General features: G+C 62.7%; 7 protein-coding genes across 7 annotated transcripts; 4 read left to right on the top strand and 3 right to left on the bottom strand.

Moving 5' to 3' along the window:
- Window positions 1-1792: 1792 nt before the first annotated feature.
- On the top strand, window positions 1793-3862 carry COLE_06814 (uncharacterized protein; the record flags this gene model as incomplete). Its single annotated transcript, XM_018426040.2, has 3 exons — window positions 1793-1969; window positions 2005-3293; window positions 3367-3862. 3 exons carry the CDS (start codon window positions 1793-1795, stop codon window positions 3860-3862), a joined length of 1962 nt encoding a protein of 653 aa, XP_018277722.1.
- Window positions 3863-4407: 545 nt separating this feature from the next.
- COLE_06813 (uncharacterized protein) lies at window positions 4408-6639 on the bottom strand (the record flags this gene model as incomplete). Its single annotated transcript, XM_018426787.2, has 3 exons — window positions 4408-5224; window positions 5258-5586; window positions 5704-6639. 3 exons carry the CDS (start codon window positions 6637-6639, stop codon window positions 4408-4410), a joined length of 2082 nt encoding a protein of 693 aa, XP_018277721.1.
- A 1004-nt stretch (window positions 6640-7643) lies between these two features.
- Window positions 7644-9154, top strand: COLE_06812 (uncharacterized protein; the record flags this gene model as incomplete). Its single annotated transcript, XM_018419430.2, has 3 exons — window positions 7644-7968; window positions 8007-8771; window positions 8811-9154. The coding sequence occupies 3 exons, from the start codon at window positions 7644-7646 to the stop codon at window positions 9152-9154; spliced, it is 1434 nt and encodes a 477-aa protein (XP_018277720.1).
- Window positions 9155-11921: 2767 nt separating this feature from the next.
- On the top strand, window positions 11922-13070 carry COLE_06811 (uncharacterized protein; the record flags this gene model as incomplete). The annotated part of the gene is made up of 2 exons (XM_018419429.2): window positions 11922-12173; window positions 12204-13070. The coding sequence occupies 2 exons, from the start codon at window positions 11922-11924 to the stop codon at window positions 13068-13070; spliced, it is 1119 nt and encodes a 372-aa protein (XP_018277718.1).
- A 2300-nt stretch (window positions 13071-15370) lies between these two features.
- COLE_06810 (uncharacterized protein) lies at window positions 15371-16174 on the bottom strand (the record flags this gene model as incomplete). The annotated part of the gene is made up of 1 exon (XM_018419427.2): window positions 15371-16174. The coding sequence occupies one exon, from the start codon at window positions 16172-16174 to the stop codon at window positions 15371-15373; it is 804 nt and encodes a 267-aa protein (XP_018277716.1).
- A 144-nt stretch (window positions 16175-16318) lies between these two features.
- Window positions 16319-16730, top strand: COLE_06809 (uncharacterized protein; the record flags this gene model as incomplete). The annotated part of the gene is made up of 2 exons (XM_018425465.1): window positions 16319-16523; window positions 16555-16730. 2 exons carry the CDS (start codon window positions 16319-16321, stop codon window positions 16728-16730), a joined length of 381 nt encoding a protein of 126 aa, XP_018277715.1.
- Window positions 16731-16793: 63 nt separating this feature from the next.
- On the bottom strand, window positions 16794-18263 carry COLE_06808 (uncharacterized protein; the record flags this gene model as incomplete). Its single annotated transcript, XM_018421436.2, has 2 exons — window positions 16794-17134; window positions 17237-18263. 2 exons carry the CDS (start codon window positions 18261-18263, stop codon window positions 16794-16796), a joined length of 1368 nt encoding a protein of 455 aa, XP_018277714.1.
- Between the last annotated feature and the right edge of the window lie 224 nt (window positions 18264-18487).

Here is an 18487-nt window from a genome sequence, read left to right as displayed (position 1 = left end):
TCCATGAAGTATTGGCGTCCCGTCCTGTGCCAGACGAATCCCAGGAGAGCGGACCGTCCCTCGGCTCTCCCACCCCGCACCTGGATGGCCAAAGGTTGGCTGCCTTTGAGGGCTTCGTGCACCCAGGGACAAGCGTGATTGTAGTAGACCACACGGTCGAAGCAAGCCTCTCAGAAGACGCTGAGACGCGTAGCTCCAGCAGCGAGCCGCAGCGAGAGACCGGAGAATGTCTTGGTGACGCAGCAGGCAACAACCGACAATGTGTGCATCCATGGAACATCTATGGCATCCGCGCTAACACTAGACTTTTGCTACGCGCGGTGGAGCGGAGGATGGCGGTGCTACTTTTGTCGGCGTGTGATGTGATCACGCGCAGCACTGTTAGACGTCGCCCTCAGGAGCGGACAAGCCAAGACAAGCCAAATTGGGTGGTGCAAAGCGTGCGTGACCGCGAGAGGTTGAATGAAGATCTGGGTCCCGTATTGATGTAGCTAGCGTATTGTCTAGCACGACCACACTAGCGGCCATTCACCATTCACGAACGCCTGTCAAAGCAAGAGTGCACAGCCCCGTGGACGGCCTGACCCAAACAATGTATCCACTGCGGCTTACAAGACTAAATTGTGTCGCCTCAATTCGACTCGCAACTGCCTTCACCAGCCACTCACTTGCTTCACAACCGGTCCACAGCCGGCCTCGCATCCCCAATGACCATCATCGCAATGGTATAAAATTCTCGCGTCCACTGTCCATCCCCCTTTCTCTCATCCACTTTGTCGGCTTTGCTCTTCACACGGATACTGCTGCGCCTCGCCCGCATCCGTTGCCTGCAATCAGCACATCCCAGCTCTCCGCACAGCTGTGCTACACCGACACCGACAAAGCCTCCTTCCATACTTTCATTGTTCTCTCACATACTTCTGTGAAGTACTGTGTGCGGCCGCACCGGCTCCCACGCCATCCACCCATCAGACGCGCACAGCCTGCCGTCTCTCCCATCCCCACAAACGAGAGAGTCTCTCCCAGCCTCTCACGCTCCCATTCTCACCCTCCCCTCCCACCCTCGCCCTCTCCTTCCATCCTTATAAATACCCTCTCGACTTCGTCCTCGAAACCTCACCAACGAGGCAAGTCACTTCTCCTCTACACCAGACTCCGACATCCAACCATGACCTTCGACACCTCTGCCCACCGCGGCCACACTGCCCCCCTCTCCCCTCCCCCATCCCCCCTTCTCAACTCGACCGACAACACCTCTCGCCCTGTCCCGTCGGATGTCGGTCCCAACTCGAACAACCTGAAGGTGGCCACTGCAATGTCCGCGGACGACACCACAGTCCACTCTTCGCCCACGACTTCCTGCACCGACGACAGCACTCTCGACCTCGAGGCCCTCTCGCTCGGTGGCTCCGGCCGCGACCTCCGTGCGGACGCCCCCTCCCCCCGCTCCCTCTCCCTCCGCTCCGTCGACGAGGTAATGACGTCTGTCGACGCTTCCCAGTTGCCCACTCCTCCAAGCTTGTCCGCCTCGCTCTCGAGTGGGAGCTCCTCCTCTTTCGCCGCCTCCGCTCCTTTCATCCCCGCTCCGGTGTCACCCCAGAACGCTGCGGCTGGCCACCAAAACCAATCCAGCACAACTGGTACGGATGTCGTAGCGGGGCGGTCCCATGCTCGCCGCCTCGACCGTTTCGCCAACAATCTGCACAAAGCGAAACCTTACGGACGCCCCACCTCTCGGGAAGGCTCGAGCAAACAGCGCCACTCGCAGGTAAAGGAGGATGCCAAGGAGGCAATGCGGGAACTGCGGCGCCAGATCAACAAGATGGCCGTTGGGTTCATCCTTTCTGGTAGCGACGAGGAGCATATGATTGATACTGCAGGGGACGTCAACCCTGACAGCTTCAGTTCAGCGCCTCTTAGCAGCCCCATGGAGGACGTAGCCGAGAACGCGGATGACATGGAGCGCCAGGTGAGCCCACTAGCCAGTGCGACATTAACATGCAGATCGCAAGCATGCAGATCTCGGCGGAACGCGGGGAGGTCGACCACAGCGCCCCCATCGGAGTCGACGCGGAAGAGGACACCCTCAAAGAGATCCTCTTCAAGCCCGTCGAAATCCCGGTGAGCAAGCTCCTCCCAGACGTACACGCGTTCCCCGACATCTTCACGGTCAAGCCACGCGTCCTTTTCGCGCCCGTGGAGATTCGGCACCAGTCTGTCATCACTTTGGCTGAGGTCTTCCCCCCCTACTGGAGCGGCCCACTCTTCTCGGGCAACGCCTTTGCGGACGTCTTCGCGAGCGACACCTTCCCCAGTTCGTTCCCACAGGCCGGGAACGCCGCCGACAGCTATGGCGGTTTTGGCACTTACGGTGTGCCAGAGAACACGGGCGAAACGCAAGACGTGTGCATGGGACTCGCCGACTCCTCCTCCGAGGCCGATGTGGACGATGCCATGGATTTCGATACCGAGGACGACATCACCACATTCAAGTCCTCAATCCATGGCCTGCGGTCTCACAGCATCTTCGGATCAGCCCACCCTGCCCCCCTGCCCCACCAGTTGGCCGCCACGACTTCTGCGTTCGGCTCGAGCGCGCCTGGTCACACTAACCAGACCTGCACCAGCCAGCAGTCAGGCTTCGCTGCTTTCGCCACCAGTTCCGGCAACGCTTTCTCAGCGTACAGCCAGAGCGCGCCAGGTAACAACTACCTGAGCCGCGCCGGCTCACAGTCGGGCTTCGGCGCCTTCGCGAACGGCAGCAACGGCAACGGCTTCTCGTCATACGGCCAGAGCGCGCTGGGTTACAACTACCTGAGCAGCGCCGGCTTGCAGACTGGTTTCGGGCAGAGCGCTGGCTACAACCCCACGACATACGACAACTACCCTGGGTCGCCGATGCCAATCGACGAGCCCATGTCGTGGGGCCACAGCTCAAGCCACGCCCACCAGGCAGACGAGGAAATGGGCTCACCAATGCTGGTCGACGAGGACTTGATACCCTTTGACTCGTATCAGTCCGCCAACCAGGTCGACAGCAACGAGGAGTCACCGATGCTGATAGACCTAGACCTGGTCCCCTCCGCCTCTCCCGATACGCCCGACTCCGACACCCCAAGCGGCTCCAGCAAAGAGCAGCCTGCACCAAGCACGCCGGACGTGCCTCTAGTGCCGGCGCCCTCCAAGCTGGAGTCCATCATGAAGTTGGATCCGGAGAGCCGTGCCGGCCGCGCCCTGCGCTCCCTCAAGCGCCAGTCCTTCCCCTCGACGCCCCTGTTCGAGTCCTATGACGGGTGAGTACCTTGTGTTTTTTTTTTTTTTTTTGCGTTTTTTTTTTCTCCCCTTTTAATCTTATGCTTAACTCAGCCCTGTTACCGAGGGGGCGGTCCGGACCCTGACCGAGTGGGTGTACGACATCACGGGCCCGTCCGAATTCGCCGCGCCGGAGAGCGAGCTCGCCAAGCTCCGCCTCGTCATGCCGCTGTACTCGAAGAAGGTGATCGATGCGCTCAGCACCCGCCTCCGCGGCTACCGCCCCGGCCGGCAGACCGTCAAGGCGCTCGAGGTCGTCTACTGGCTCGAGGAGGATGCGGCGAGCATGCGCGCCCTCATCCGCAACTGCGAGAGCGGGTCTGTGGTCGCCGCGCGCGAAATCGCCACCCGCATCACCATGAACCTCGACAAGACAGCGCCCATCAAGGGATACACCCCCACGAGTCGCGCGGAGATCCGCTCCGCCAGCGTCGCTACCAGCCAGGCGGGCGGCGTCCCGAACCCGCGCCCAGACAGCGAGACGGACCGCGACGCACAGGGGCAGGGCAAGGCAGCCAAGCGCAGGATGGAGGTGCAGGGCAGGAGGTAGTCATCATGGGCAAGGCGTCCAAGCGGAGGATGGGGGGACAAGGCAGGAGGCAGGCATCGTGGGCAAGGCGTCCAAGCGGAGGATGGGGGGACAAGGCAGGAGGCAGGCATCGTGGGCAAGGCGTCCAGGCGGAGGATGGGGATACAAGGCAGGAGGCAGGCATCGTGGGCAAGGCGTCCAAGCGGAAGAGGTGCAAGGCAAGGTGAGAAGGCATTGTAGTGGTCTAAAGTTCTTAGTCTGGTTTCGGATGCATCCCAGTTTCCAAGCATGATCGCGCGAGGCTTGTGCGACCCCCTATTCACTGCATCTAGAGCTCTATAGGCATGGCACGAGATCCATGACTTGATGTGGCACATGTTCCGCACTTCTCCCGGTCCTGCCTCAGCCCCTTCCCACACGCTTCCCTCCGCCCCGCCTCCGCCCCCGCCTCCGCACCCTCGCACCCTCCTTCCCACGGTTCCGCATATGTCAGGCAGATTCTTCATACAACCTACTACCTTACACCACCCCCATCTCCAATGCCGCACAGCGTGCACTGCTCGCGCTCACTCGTTCAAGCCGCCCCCGAACGTCCACGCCTTGATGCACATACCCAGCCCGTCGCGCGCCTCAGGCGGGGACGACGTCACGCCTCCGACCCCAAACTCGCCAAACTCCCCCGACGCCCAGTATGTCACGTAGATGCTGCGCGCGTCGGCTTGGAGACACGATGAGAGCTTCATGCTCTGCTGGTGGTTTCCGAGGAGGACGTGGCAGCGGAGCGTGGGGCGCATGTCGTCGCCAAAGCGGTCGCCCGCCTTGGCCTTCCTGTCGACGCTGTCGACGCTGTCGCTGTCTAGAAGGGGCATGTCTTCGCCGCCGCTGTCTGCGTCGGACGGGCGAGCCCGCCTTGCGGGCGTCTCCCGCTTCCTCTCCTCCGGTTCGTCGTCCTCCGACTCGTCTTCAGACTCGCCATCATCTTCGTCATCGTCTGTTGAGTAGTCGCTCCCCTCGTCGTCCATGACTCGTGTCTCATCTTGCTCAGAGGCAGTCTCTGCGCCGCCAGCTCTCAAAGCACGCGCTGGGATGTCGGGAATGGCGCGCCCATCCAGAAGGAGGACATTGAAGGACGTCGCGAACACGATGTGGTCGTTATACGTCGTGAGCTGCTTGACCGTCGTCCCAAGGCCGATGATGATGCTGTTGTCCGCGACGTGTTTGGCCCGCTTGGCAGCTGCCACATGACGATACGGGTAGGACGCGAGGGGCGGGTCCAGCTCCTCCATCCGCAAGCATTGTGCGAACACGTCGCGATAGTTGCGCACGATGAGCACGCCGCCAGCCTCGGTCGTACAGACGAGGTGGCGCGAGGTGAAGTGACAACTGGTGTAAGATTAAAACAAGACGATAACTCACGCAGAGAAGCCGTACGTAACGGCACCGCCTTGGTGTACGGTCCGCATCATGGCGATGGAGCGCTCGATCACGTCTTTGAATGCACGTTCGCGAGGGTAAACGCCACAAGCGATGGCACGGCCAACGGGTGCGGCACCGGCGGCCCGCTCAGAGTCGGGAATCGCCTTGAAGTCATCGGTGATGCTTAGCGGGAAGCCGAGGCGCGCAATATCGGCCGGCGGCCCGCGCATAGGCGGGAACGAAACAAGGTGCGCCTGTGTTTCGCGCAGGTACACGTGCATCTGCCAGTCGTCGCAGACGAAGACGAAGTTGTCGTCCAGCTCAATGTACTGCTGTCAGCGGCTATCTCAGGTTTAGCTGTGATACGGGAGTCGAGAGGACGTTCAAGCGTGATAGCCCTGCGGGAATTACCGCGTGTGGCGGAAATAATGAAAGTAGATGCTCACATTAGGTGTTCCCTGGTCCTCAATTCCACGCTTGATAGTCTCCATCTCGATGGCCTCATCGAGGTGCCAGATGTGAATGGCCGCGGTGGCGCAAGAAGCCAGCACGGCCGCCGCAGTCGACGTGCCCTCGCGATCAATGTGCAGCCGGTACGCACGCGCAAGGGCAGGAGGCAACAGCGTGCGGAAGTGCTCATAGTGGCCGCGTGGAAGAGGCGAGGTAAGTGATTCGGGATCGTACGTCTCGTCCGCGAAGCTCTCGCCGGTGAAGTTGCTCACGCCGATTTTGGGAAGCACGCTACGCTTGCGGGCCTGGTCATTGCGCCACACTTCGAAGGCGCCGTCCGAGCTCCGCCCGCGGTTAATGACGAAGAAACCGGCGCCAGCCTCCAAGTGACTGTACCCCTGCAGGTCTGGGATGCTCCAGAGCGGCTGCGATGTGCGGCGGTCCACGACCTGGAGGCCGGGAACGTCGATTTCATCGTTGAGCTCTCCAGTCACGCGCGAGGTGGCGAGCATGGTACCGGACTCGGGGTCGCTCTTGATGCGCCAAACTGTATTTGGGAACGGTGTGACCCACTCGACGGTGCAGGCCGCGCGGGCCCAAGCGTCCAACAGCACAAGGTTCTCCTGCACGATTTGCCGCCACCGCCACCTGCCGGGCTTTAGGCGGGTACGGTCAGCGATGGGGCGCATGTCGTGCTGAGGCCACGGATATTTGCTTGTTGCGGCGAGGGCGTTACCTACCGCAAGGTCGACGCGCTCTACGCCAACGGAGTAAGCTTGAGTGCGCCAAAGATGTGAAGAGTGTTCTGCGGCGCACAGACGCCACGCTTTGGAGACTAGTTCTGCTGCAAGGAGATCGCGCAGGTTGAGGTGCACTAGGACCTCGACGAAGACGTCGGTGCCGAGACGAGTAAGAGGATCCTGGAAGGACATGTTAGATTGGATGGTGAATGGAGAGAAGAGGTGAGGTGAAGTGAGTAGTGGTGCGACAAAGGCTGGGAGATGGGGGGAGGGGGGTTGATATGTGAGATGAGACGGGCAGTAGTGATGGGGAGGAGGAGGAGGAGGAGGGGGAGGAGGGGGCGAACAATGAAGACGAGGAGAGGAAGGTGTGTATTGTGCATTGCAAGTGATGCGTCACTGTCGGAGGTTGGAGTATGACACACAAATGAGGGATGGGATGCATAAGACCGTGGGAGAGTTGGGTTGGTTGGAGGAACTGGAGGAGATAGGAGGTAGCATTACGTAAGAGAGATGAGCGTGGGAACGGAATGTGGACATGGAGCCTGGGCTCTGACCGGCTTTGGACCGGGTGGACCGGGTATCCACTGTATCCACCACACGCCATCAGATCAAACTCGCAACTCTCGCTCGTTCTCTCCCCACGCCGCCATCATTTGATATCTCCCAGTCACCTCGACGTGCCCTCTCCCCACTTTCTCTGTTCTCATCACTCACTCACTCTCTCTCTCTCTCTCTCTCTCTTACTCTCCCCACTCTCGCACTCTCCTCACTCTCCACTCTCCACTTTCCACGTTTCACCCTCTCTTTACGCCTCCCTCCACCATCCACCCCTCTCCACCCCCCTCCACCTCACCTCCCGTCCCAATCCGGCCATTCCGCATCTACCCCCTCTTGTCACTCTCATCCTCCTTCTCGCTCATCCTTTATATCCATCACCTGGCAACCAACAACTCTCTTCAATCTCCCCTCCCCATCCTCGCGCCCCTCCCATTCCTCTTCCCGCGCCCAAGGCCCTCCCTCCATCCCACATAGACTCCACGCCAAAGCAAGACATGCCCATCTGAATCGGCAACTCATCCCGTCGTCACAACCCGCGACAACACCCGACATCCTCTTCCCATCAAGTTCCTTATTATCCACAGCATCGACACACGACCACCAACACAGTCCCATCAGCTCACTTGACACTCACCATGCCCTCGGCCGTCAACGAGAAGCAAAGGCACAACGGCCACCCCCACCACAATGGCCATCATCACAATGGTCACGCTTCTCACGAGCGGCCGTCCCTCGCCCTTGTCCCCGCATCAGGGTCAGTTTCCCCACACCACCGCTCGAACGCGAGTGCTCTCCTCTCCCTCTCGCAAGACGTGACGGCGCTCGTTTCGCTGTCGATCGAGACAGCCGCTTCTCTAGTCAATGACTATGCGCGCTCCGCCCTCGCCACCATCGGCCTTGGAGAGCGTCCTCCCACCCGCGGCCCGGGACTTGCAGTGGTCGTAGTCGGCGCAGCGGAACGTAAGATGCCGTCCCGTGACACTGAAACTGACATCCAGTTTCAGGCCAGAGTCTCACCCTCCGCCTCGCCAAGAGCGGCTACACCGTCTTTCCTTTCGTGCCCATAGCTGCGGCGCCTAGTGCGGGCACTGCGCCGGTCTCGGCCCCGCTGTCGGCTCTACTGCTTGCTTGGTCGGGCGTGCAAAAGCGTCTGCGCGCGCGGGACCCCGGGCACACGGGCGCAGTAGTACCCGTTGTTATCGACGACAGCGGCGATGCTTATCTCTCCGCCCAAACGTACCCACACTCTGCATTCCCGCCCTCGCCACCCAAGCGCGGCGGGCGTTTTGCCCATGCAGGCGACACGGTCCGGCACTATTGTCGCGAGAACGGTCTCACGCTTGTTGCCATCGTATGCGCCGCGCCCACAACCAGTCTTCCATCAAAGGACGACCTCCCTTCGCCTCTGCCGTTGTCACCCGCTCGTCGTCCTCACCCTCTCATTCCGGGTGTTACTGATGCGGGCTTGGCACACGCAGATGAAGATGCCCTCATGGCGTTATACCGCACACAGGTCATCGAGCCCATCTCTGTCATCCGTGCGCTTGGCGACATGCTCGCTGCGCCTCGGGGCGTGAATAGAGTTCGCGGGCGCGTCCTCTTCGTCGAGTCGACGAGCATAATAGACGAGTCGGAACCTGGAGACGTCTTCAGCGGCCAGTCGAGCCCGATGCGTATGATTGCGGCCGCGCGTGCCGAAACAGCTCGTCTGCTTAGAGCCGAACTTGGTTCGGCCGGCATTGACGTATGCGAGATTGCAGTTGGTGAGTTTTTGATGTGAGAAGAACGTGACTAACCGGCAGGACCCATGGCGCCCCGCCTTCCTCTGCCTCTGCGCTCGTCCTCTGGCGACAGCGACACGGACCGCGCACTCGCAGCGGCAGCTGACCTGCCGACGCAGCCGGCCAGCGATGACGCGATTTCGCTGCGCCTACGTGTCCTGGCGCGCATCTTTGCGGTCGACGACGCGCTCGTGTACTCGTGCGTCCGCCGCGCCATCGAGGACCGATACCCCCGCGCGCGGCACCACGCGGGGCTCACACCGTTAATCACCTCCATTGTCAATGCGACGCCGGGCGCCGGGGTTGTTCGCTTCCTGGGGCGCTGGGTGCTTGGCCAGCTCTTTTCGCCGCGTCGGCGGGCGTAGCAGAGTCGACGTGAGCGCCCTATGCGCATGGAGGGCAGGAGCCGCCTTGTCAACATCGTGTTTTGCTATCTGCGCTTCGCCATATCGTGCTTCGCCGCTGCCGCTGCCACTGCCTTGATCCAGTCTGTTATCGTGTGAAAATGCTTGCGCTCAAGCTCTCGACCACCCGCCGAACACGACGAGATATTGAGCGCTCAACCACTCTGTTGTACCCTGCCTATGCCTATACGCCTAACGATGACTTTCCTGTGTTTGCTTGTAGATCCGTATAGATGTACCTATGTTGCTGTGCTCGCGGCATCAGCGTAGCGGGGATGCATGTGCATGCACGTCTCCTCCTGCACTTGCGTCAGCTATGTCCATCTCATCTGATCTAGTTTGAGATTGCGCATGCGCGAGGTGCGCAGTCCATCGTCGCTCGCAATGAGAATGCGCTAATAGCAACGTACACGTTCGTGAGCGTGTCAGTGGACGCATGTAAGTGGCATGTGGCAGTTGCACGATGGGTGGACGCGTGGACGGCGGAATGTGGACGATCGCCAAGGATAGCACGGGTGTTTATTCTTGCGTGGTAGCGCCACGCCGGAGTCATGTTGGCTTTCCAATCCGCAGTGGCGTGCGATAAGGCTGAGTGGTAAGGATGGCCGGCGCTCATCCCCGACACCGCTATGCATTGAGCAGGACGAGGTGTTCGCGCCGCTCCTGAGCCCACCATGTACATATAATGTTCGTCCTGCCCATCTGCTGCTCATCAACTCCTGAATTACACCACATGCTGAGGAACTATCTGTCACACGCACGGCTGAGGCGGACCCACATCTATTTGGTTCTTGAGGGAGCGCATTATCCCTCTCAGCACGAGCTTTGCTCGGCCAGCGACTTTGGCTGCCTCCCACACCCCATACCCCGTACTCCGTTGACCCGTGCCCGTGAGCGGCGAGAGCATCCCCGCTGGCCGAGCTGGCCGCTAGCGACAGACAGATGCCAAGTCCATGATCGCGGAACGACGAAGAGCACGAAAGCACAAGCTTCAAGCATGCCGCCCGCCATCCGCCAGAACAAGGCACACACCTATCCTGCACCCATCCCCATGGTCCAATCATGTCGTGTGGCGGGAACACCCCACCCTGAGATCCCCGAAAGTTGAGGGAATAGCACTCACTCAAATCGCGACAAGGCTCTTCTTGGACTCAGGGATGCCGCTTGTGGCGCCGACATGCCTGTTGCAGTAATCTTCCCTTCTTTCGGTTGCTCTGCTCCCCCGCGCCCTCCGGTGGAAGTTGGACGCGCATGGTCTTGGAGGCACGGGCATGCAGGCACACCAGGCACAAGTATAGAGGATGGCAGAAGGATCATGACCCTCCCTCCCCCTTCCCCCCCCCCCCCCCCCGCTTTGTCTTGGCCGCCTCACTCTCCCATCGATCCCATCCCCCGCTCGCACCCGCATCCATCTACCCGCCCCTTGTTCCTCCCCTCCTCCCCATCTACTCTTCTCTGCTCCCCATCTCTCTATCTCTCCCAATCGTCTTGCTCTTTCCTCTCATCTCTGTTCTCTTCACCCCTCCATTCCTGTACACAATGCTCCGTACCCTCGCTCTCGCCGTCCTCGCCGCCACCGCCGCCGCCCAGGCGTCCTTCTCCATCACCACTCCTGTGCGTCCCACCCTCACTCACTGACTATGCTGACTCCAGCCCGCGCTCGTTGCCTGCCGTACGTCTACCTTCCCTCACCCCGAGGACGAGAACGGGCTCACTGAACCACACACTGACCCTCAGAGCCGTCGAGAGTCTCGTGGACGGGTGGCGTCCCCCCTTACATCCTGTGAGTACCGAGACCAAAGACCAGAGACGGGGCGTTGAAGGGGCACATCGGCTCGGAGCACCACCGGGCGCAAACCCGGGATCATAGAGGAGGAGTCGCAGGCACTGTTTGTCCGGATTACCCAATCGTCCATTGAGGCCGTGCGAGAATGCTGTCCGCTGGTGGCCGGGCCGCTTCACGCGGACTGCTTGTCCGCCTCCCCCTTGCTCGAGTCTCGCCGCACTCGACGCCGGGATGAACCTCCTTCCTTCGATGTTACGCACAGACCCTCCTATCTCTCAACCCTCTTTTACACCCACTGACCCAAGCTCAATCATCCCCGGCGGCCAGCCCGGCGCTGCGGCTCTCAAGGACCTTGACACAAACCTCAACGTCATGCAGTACACCTGGAACACTGACGTTGTCGGCGGCACCCACCTGACCTTTAAGATTGTTGACAAGAACGGCGACATCGCCTACTCTGCGCCCATCACTGTGCGTCAAAGGGGAAGCGAGCAAAGCTCAGCCTTCCCTCCACCATGGTTGAGCAGCGGCGCTAACCCCAGGTCCAGGCTGGCTCTTCGGACGACTGCCTCAAGCCCGGCGCCTCCAAGCCGCCCCAGCCCTCGTCGCCCGCCGCCACGGGCGGTCAGCCCGCTGGTTCGGGCTCCGCCGCGGCCTCTGGCTCCGGCTCCGCCTCGGCCGCTTCGGCTTCCAGGCCCGCCGCCTCCGCTACGCCTTCCGGCTCGGCTGCGTTTGCCCCTGCCGCCCCGGTCGCTGCCGTTGTCGCCGTCGCCGGCGCTGCCCTCCTCTTCTAATTGCTTCTTCTTCATGACCCGGCGCCGGTCATTGCTTAACTCTTATAGCCCATCCCTAATACAACTCTTCCGTGTTCGGTTATGAGAAACGATGCATTACGTGAAGCGAGTGCGTGTGTGATGAGTTTGTTGCAATGTGGTTTGCCGCATGCAACCGTCTGCGGGCGCTCCCCCTCGCTCATACACGATGGTTGTTGGTCCTTCTGCGTGGGTACCGTGGGAAAGTGGACGTCCTCCACCGGCAACAGGCACGACCAACACTGTTGTTGCGGCGCGCCATCCGCATCTCCTCATCACCCACTGTCCATCGTCCAGCATGGACATTTTATCAGGCGAAAAGCTCTTCATCGAAGATGAGCAGATATTTGACTCGGCGCACGTGCTCACCGAGAGCATCAAGGTGTGTCTGCCCGCCTCCTCGCTAACGCAGGCACTCGGCGGGCGCGTCGTACCATCTCGCGACGACGCCACAGGCATCCTCGTAAACCCAGGCCACAAGTCCTACACCCCCTCCGCCGCGCAGATTACCTACACCTGGCCCGCCCACTGCGCGGCCGCCGGCGCCCGCGTCGACCCCGCCTCCCTCCCGCCCCCCGTAATTCTAAATCACTGGAGACCGTCGTACGAAGGCCTCCCCGCGACCGTGTACGTGTCCGTCAACCTCCGGCGGATGCACGTCGGCGAGGAGCCGCGCGCGACCAAGGCGGCGGTGGAGGCGTCACTCGCGCGTCTCGGCGCGCTCATCGTGCCCAAGCGCAGCATGGCGGACATCATGGTCATCGATCGCAAGGCCGCGTTCTTCACGGACAAGATCACGAAGGAGGTCCGCTCCGCCGGCCGCGATTGGCAGCGCTTTGCCGAGCGTGAGTGGGTCGAGGCGGTCGTGAGGGAGGGGCGCATGCTTCCGCTCCAGAACTTGGAGGGCGAGATCATGCCGGGCCCAGAGGAGGGCGAGCAGGCTGCGCCGACGCCGCCTGCGGACGCGGCGAGCGAGGCACAGCATGTCCAGGCCCCGGCGCCCGCGCAGTCTGAACTGCCATCCGCTCAGCCCCTACCTCCACCAGCTCAGCTCGCACCTCCACCTCCTCAGCCCGCACCACCGCAGCCCACCGACGACACCGACGTCGACATGGATGGCGAGGGCGCCGCCGCTGTCGAGCCGCCCCCCACCTTCATCCGCCCGCTCAGCCAAAAGGAGAAGGACGAGGAAGCCCGGCGGCAGCGTGAGGACAGCTTCGCGGAGGAGGACGACGACCCAGATGCCAAGAAGGCGCCGGGGCGACCGACGGGGAAGTAAGTCACCTTCCCTGCATCTGCTCACGCAGACCTCGCAACGAGTACACGCCAGAAGATGACGATCTCCTCTGCCGCTACTTGGCGCGGTACCATCCCGGCGGATCGTGGAGCTCGCGCAAGACGTATCAGATGATGGTGAGCATACGCACAACATCGCTGATAGCAGGAATTTCGCGTCAGCCGGCACAAGTGGGTGGACCGGCACACGTGGCAATCGTGGCTGGAGAGGTTCAAGAAGAATGCGGTTGCCTTCAGCAAGCGCGTGGAACGATACACCAAGGCGTCGCTCGACGACGATTTGAAGACGGCGGCGGAACGGCAGGCCGCGATTGAGCGCCTGGCCAGCTCGCAGGACAAGGGGATTGCGAACGGCGCAAACGAGGCCGGACCATCAAAGTGCAAGGAGAAGGAAACGACTTTGTCTAAAAGCAAGGAGAAGGAGGGGACGCTGAACAAGCGCCGTTTGGTGGACTCTGATTCGGACGACGAGCCGCGCAAGAAGGACCCACCACGACTAGCGCTTGGCCGCAACCGTCCGGGATCGAGTTTCCCAACTCAGCCACTACGTGTGCGCGAGCCTCTCTTCCTCCCGGGCCCGTCATCTCAGATCGATGGTCCAGAGACAATAGAGCCGGTTGCGACGCAACCGCCTGCCGATGGACATGCCGAGGAGACGTCTGTGCCCGACGCTGTGCCGTTGCCAGCGGAGATGCCGACTGTCGTGCCGACGGTGGTGCCGGCCATGGAAGTGCGGTCCGAACAGCCGATCGAGCCGCAGCTTGGGACGGCATCGGAGCAGCAGCCTGAGCAGACAATGGAGCAGCTGCCCGAACAGGCAATTGTGCAGCAGCCCGGGCAGCCTTCGGAGCAGCAACCGGAACAGCCATCCAAGCCTCAGACTCAAACTGAGCAGGTGGAGCCACAGTCCGCGCAGACGTCAGAGCTGCAATCTGGGCAACACCCCGAGCAGCCCACAGAGCAACAAACCGAGTCTCCACCGGAACAGCGGGCCGCGCAGCCGCTTGAGCTTGAGCTTGACCAGCCGCAACCTCCGACAGAGCAGCAGAGTATGCCCACCGAACAGATAGAATCGGCCGCACTCTCTCCGCCGCAAGCACCAACTCCACCGTCAACAACACATCCACCTCCCCAGGCACCACCTACAGCCTCGCCTCCGGCACACTCATCTCCGGTTGTGCCTGCCCCGACGAAAGCTCCGCCAGCAGGCGTACTCGAGGAGCCATCATCTCCGGCTCCTCCCCAAGTTACGTCAGCTCAGCCCACCGCGTCACCCGGTGCCTACGCACCTCGTTCCAGCGCAGTGGCAGACCTAGTCGAACGCCGTCGCATGTCCAAGCGCCGCCGAACGCTCGCGACAGTCGCAGCTCCGGACGAGAAGCCCTCGCTCCGACGGATAATTGATACCGTATCCGTCTCTCCAGGACAGCTACGCACACCACCTCCACCGCCGCGTGAGCCGGGGCCTTACGTTCCTCCAGCACCACTCACACCCGAGCAGCTGCAGGCCAAGTTGGACGCTGGTCGCAACATCGTGGCGTCCGTGGCGCAGACATACAGATCATACATCAACCGGTGGCTGGCGGTGTACGGCGTCGGCCAGGCGGAGATCATGGCGGCTGTGGAGGAAGTGCGCGCACGCACAGACCTCACGCGCGCCCCCTTGGTGTTCGGCGAAGTGGAGCGCGTGCTGGAGGAGCGGTATGGACGGGTGGAGGAGGGTGCGTAGAGGGTAGGAGGTGTATGCGAGTGCAGCTTGTGTCACGTGTACGGTTACAGCGACCCGAGAAGTGCTCCGGTGCCGCTTGCGTGGTCGGGACGAGTAGAGGTCGTGTGAAGCGGCACCAGGTACCGGGGATAACAAAGTCTGGTTCACATGATAAGGGCTCGCAGGCGAGCGGAGACCAGCGGGCCGGGACTGGCGCGACCATCCAAAAGTGCATCCAGACGCTCGACCGACCAGCGACCGAGATAACGAGATGGACGCGTCGATCTTGCCGAGGCGCGCGTATACGCCGGCTGCTTTCTGTGCAGTGCAAATCGCCGTCGCGTGTCCTCCGACAGGCACTGGGTGGCTGGCGAGTCGCTCGTGGCGGCTCAAATCACCTGATTAATGCTCCGAGCGCTCATCTAAAACTGGCGCCGGCGTGCGCGGCGTCTCGGAGGACCCAGTCTGGACCTGTGCAACGTATCTGCATGCAATGTCGATCGCAGCGCCGGGTGGCGAAAGCGGCACGGGGGCGGAGTGGCTCAATGTTTGCCGTTCAAGCGACAAGGATCCGTTCAGCCGATCGGCCTCCGAAACCAGCAATGCCGACGGTCGACGCGATGGATGCGATGGTCGATGGTCGATGCGGGGATGCTGCTCGCGCGTTGCTGTGCGTGGTACGCAGCGATGGGCACGCACGCACGCCGACAGACGTCGCTGGAAGTGCCGCAGCGTATATCCGGATATCCCGGATACCACGCCGGCCGCCGGGCGGCATGAATAGTGCGAAGGCGGCCAGGCGGCCAGGCGGCGCGGACAGATCCATGCCACAGTGCACATGAGCCGCAGTGATCGCCATGGCGGCTGGCTGGAGCTCGCGCTTGTGCTGGTGCTCGGACGTCTGTGGCGAGCGCGAGATTACAACACAGGGCCAGACGGCAGACATCAAAACGGTGTCGGATGGCCCGACGGCGACGTGTTCGTCGAGGTCTATCGCGCCGGCACCTATTCCCATTCCCAGAAGCTCGACCCGACCTGGATCCAGCTATCCAGCTATCCAGCTGGCTGCTGGCGCTGGCCATCGGCCGCAGCCAACACGATCGCCCACGACGCCTCAGGGAGACGTGGTTATCCATTGTCCTCAGGGACAATACATGTCTACGAGCCAGAACCAGAGCCAGAGCCACCTCCATCCCGATTCTCCAACCACCCCCGCCTGAACGGCAGCCAGCGAAGGCACGAGGCGCTCGGTGACCTCTGCATCCCCGACCTACGCTGTCAAGCACCCAGCTGCTGGTGCTGGCAGCTGGCAGCTGTGGTGGCTGGTGGCTGTCGACGATGAACTGGCTCGAACAACAGACAACATGATCCCAACACATATAAGCCCACCGGCGCTATCGTTATCGCCATCGACCATGCAGAACCGCCCGCCACTCTCCCACCGCCTCCGACACATGGAGGCCGCCACATCCTCCGCCTCCGCCTCCGCCTCCACCTCCACCTCCTCCGCCGCAATCACACCCATGCCCCCCACCCCGGCGTCGGCGCCCCTCTCCCCCTCCCTCCCCGCCCTCCCGGGCCTGCACTCCCCCACCTCCCCCTCCTGGCCCACGACACACACCCCCACGTCCCCCCGCCCCCGCCCCACCCCCGTGCTCTCGTACAGCGTCACGCAGAGCCCCGAACTCGAGCCCTGCTGCGGCAACCCCCTCGGCACCAACCGCGGCCGTACGTCCCTCGCCAACCGAGCTCACACCAGACGCATGCTGCCCCGCGCGCTTGCCCGGCGGCGTGTGGGTGTGCCGCTTCTGCACGGGCATCCAGCGCCCGCCGGACCAGCGGCAGGGCTCGCTGTCGCTCCCGCTGTCGCCGACGAGCGACTGCTTCGGCCTCCCGCTCCCGCCCTCGCGGCGGGGGAGCGACGAGAGCAAGTAATGTTGTACCAGTATGCACACGTGCGCTCTGTCAGCCCATGCATCTACAACAGGTATACAACGTCTAGCGCAACTCAAACGTCCCCGCCGACGTGGACGGCACGTGGCGGAGGAACAGCTCTTGGAACTCGTTGTTCAGCGAGTGGAAGTAGTAGCCTCTCAACGTGGGCTCTGGGGGCGGCGGTTGGGCGCGCGACGAGCTCATCCGCCGCCCGGCTTCGGGGCGGGGCCCGGACGTCGACACCCGGCGCGCCGTCAGCGTCGTGGACGACATGCGCCGCGGCGCATCGGGGCGCGCCACGCCCCCGCTGCTTGGCCGCCGTGCCGTGCGCGTCGGGTAGTACTCGGCACGCCAGTCCGGCTCGGCGTCCGTCGGCGCCATGTCCACCATCGCGTAGTAGAACCCTGTTGTCAGCGAGGCATGTCATGTGACGGCCAGAGATCTGCCCCCACCCCCGCTAACTCCCTCCCCCACCTTCCCACCTCGGTGCCAACACCCAGACTCACCCGCAAAGCTCGCGCCCGAAATGTCCCGCACCGTGTGGTCCGGCACGAGGAACTTCTCTTTGATGCGGAGAAAGACAAAATCACGCTCGCGGGGTTGCGTCTCGCCCCGAGAGATGTTCGGTAGGGGGTCGCGGAGTAGCATTTCGGGGCGCACGAGATCCGCCTTTGTTGATGCGCGGAGGTAGGGTTCGAAGCGCTCCCAATGCCGCCTGTCGTCGACCTCCGTGGCGCCGAACCGCGCGCCCGTGATGAACCCGTACTTTGGGCCGATGATTTCGCCGTCAAAGAACGTCGTGAGCTCGGGATGCGTGTCGGTCAGATTGGCGATGGTAAGGTATCCGCAGCATGTCGACTGGGCAAAGTTGACCTCGAGGAGGCGGATCTCGACGTCATACGCGCTGCGGCCGGAGCGTTGTGTGCCCTTGAAGATGGCGCCGGGGTAGAGACACCCGCGGGGGTCGGAGCGAAGGCGGGCGCGTCCCACGTCCAGGAGTGGGTTGGCGCCGGACTCTGCGGCCGGGGCGGGGAGGGGGGTGGGAACGGACCGGGGCGCGGTAGTCGCTCCCCAGGGGGACGTGCGTGCGGCGGGGAGCGACTTGGCGATCTGTGGGTCCGCGGGCTCGGGTGCCTCGGGCGTGCGCGCGGGCACGGGCATTGCAGTTGCCTGTAGCTCGGAGGGGACGGGGAGGGATGCGGAGGAGCTCGCGGGCGAGGGGGTGGGCGTAGAGTCGCGCCGGCATCGCGGGCGCAGTCGCGACGCAGCGGCAAGGTCGATGACGACGGCGCGTTGCGGGCTCACGCGCAAGCCCGAGATGTCGAGGTCGAGGTCGGGCGCGGGTGGCGGGACGCCGGGGACGAATGCATGAGTGCCGCCGCGGGCGCGGACGCAGGCGGCACATACACGCTCCATCGTCTCGCCGAGGATGATGACGCCGTCCGTCGGACCGAGGGAGGCGGCGCCGCACTCGGCGCACTTGAGGGTCGCGGGCAGAGGGGGGTCGGGCCGGTCGGCGGTCTCGGTCGGCATGATACTGCGGATGGGTGGATGGAGGATGGCTGATGGCTGATGGCGAGGACACTCGGAGGCGGAGCGAGGAGGATGTGGTGGTCGGGTGAGTTGGTGGAGCCAAACCGGAGGGGGTGGCAGCCCACGGAACCAACATGGCTCACGCTCACACGGCCGCCACCGCCATGTCACAGTCACGAGGCCTTGCTTGCACGCTTGGCTGTTTGTTCTTCATCAGAAGCCAC

This window comes from Cutaneotrichosporon oleaginosum (genome assembly GCF_008065305.1).
Source record: "Cutaneotrichosporon oleaginosum strain ATCC 20508 chromosome Unknown ATCC20508_contig06, whole genome shotgun sequence".
Lineage (NCBI taxonomy): Eukaryota > Fungi > Basidiomycota > Tremellomycetes > Trichosporonales > Trichosporonaceae > Cutaneotrichosporon > Cutaneotrichosporon oleaginosum.
The sequence above is the reverse complement of the archived record's forward strand: the minus strand, read 5'-3'. Positions and strand labels throughout refer to the sequence as shown.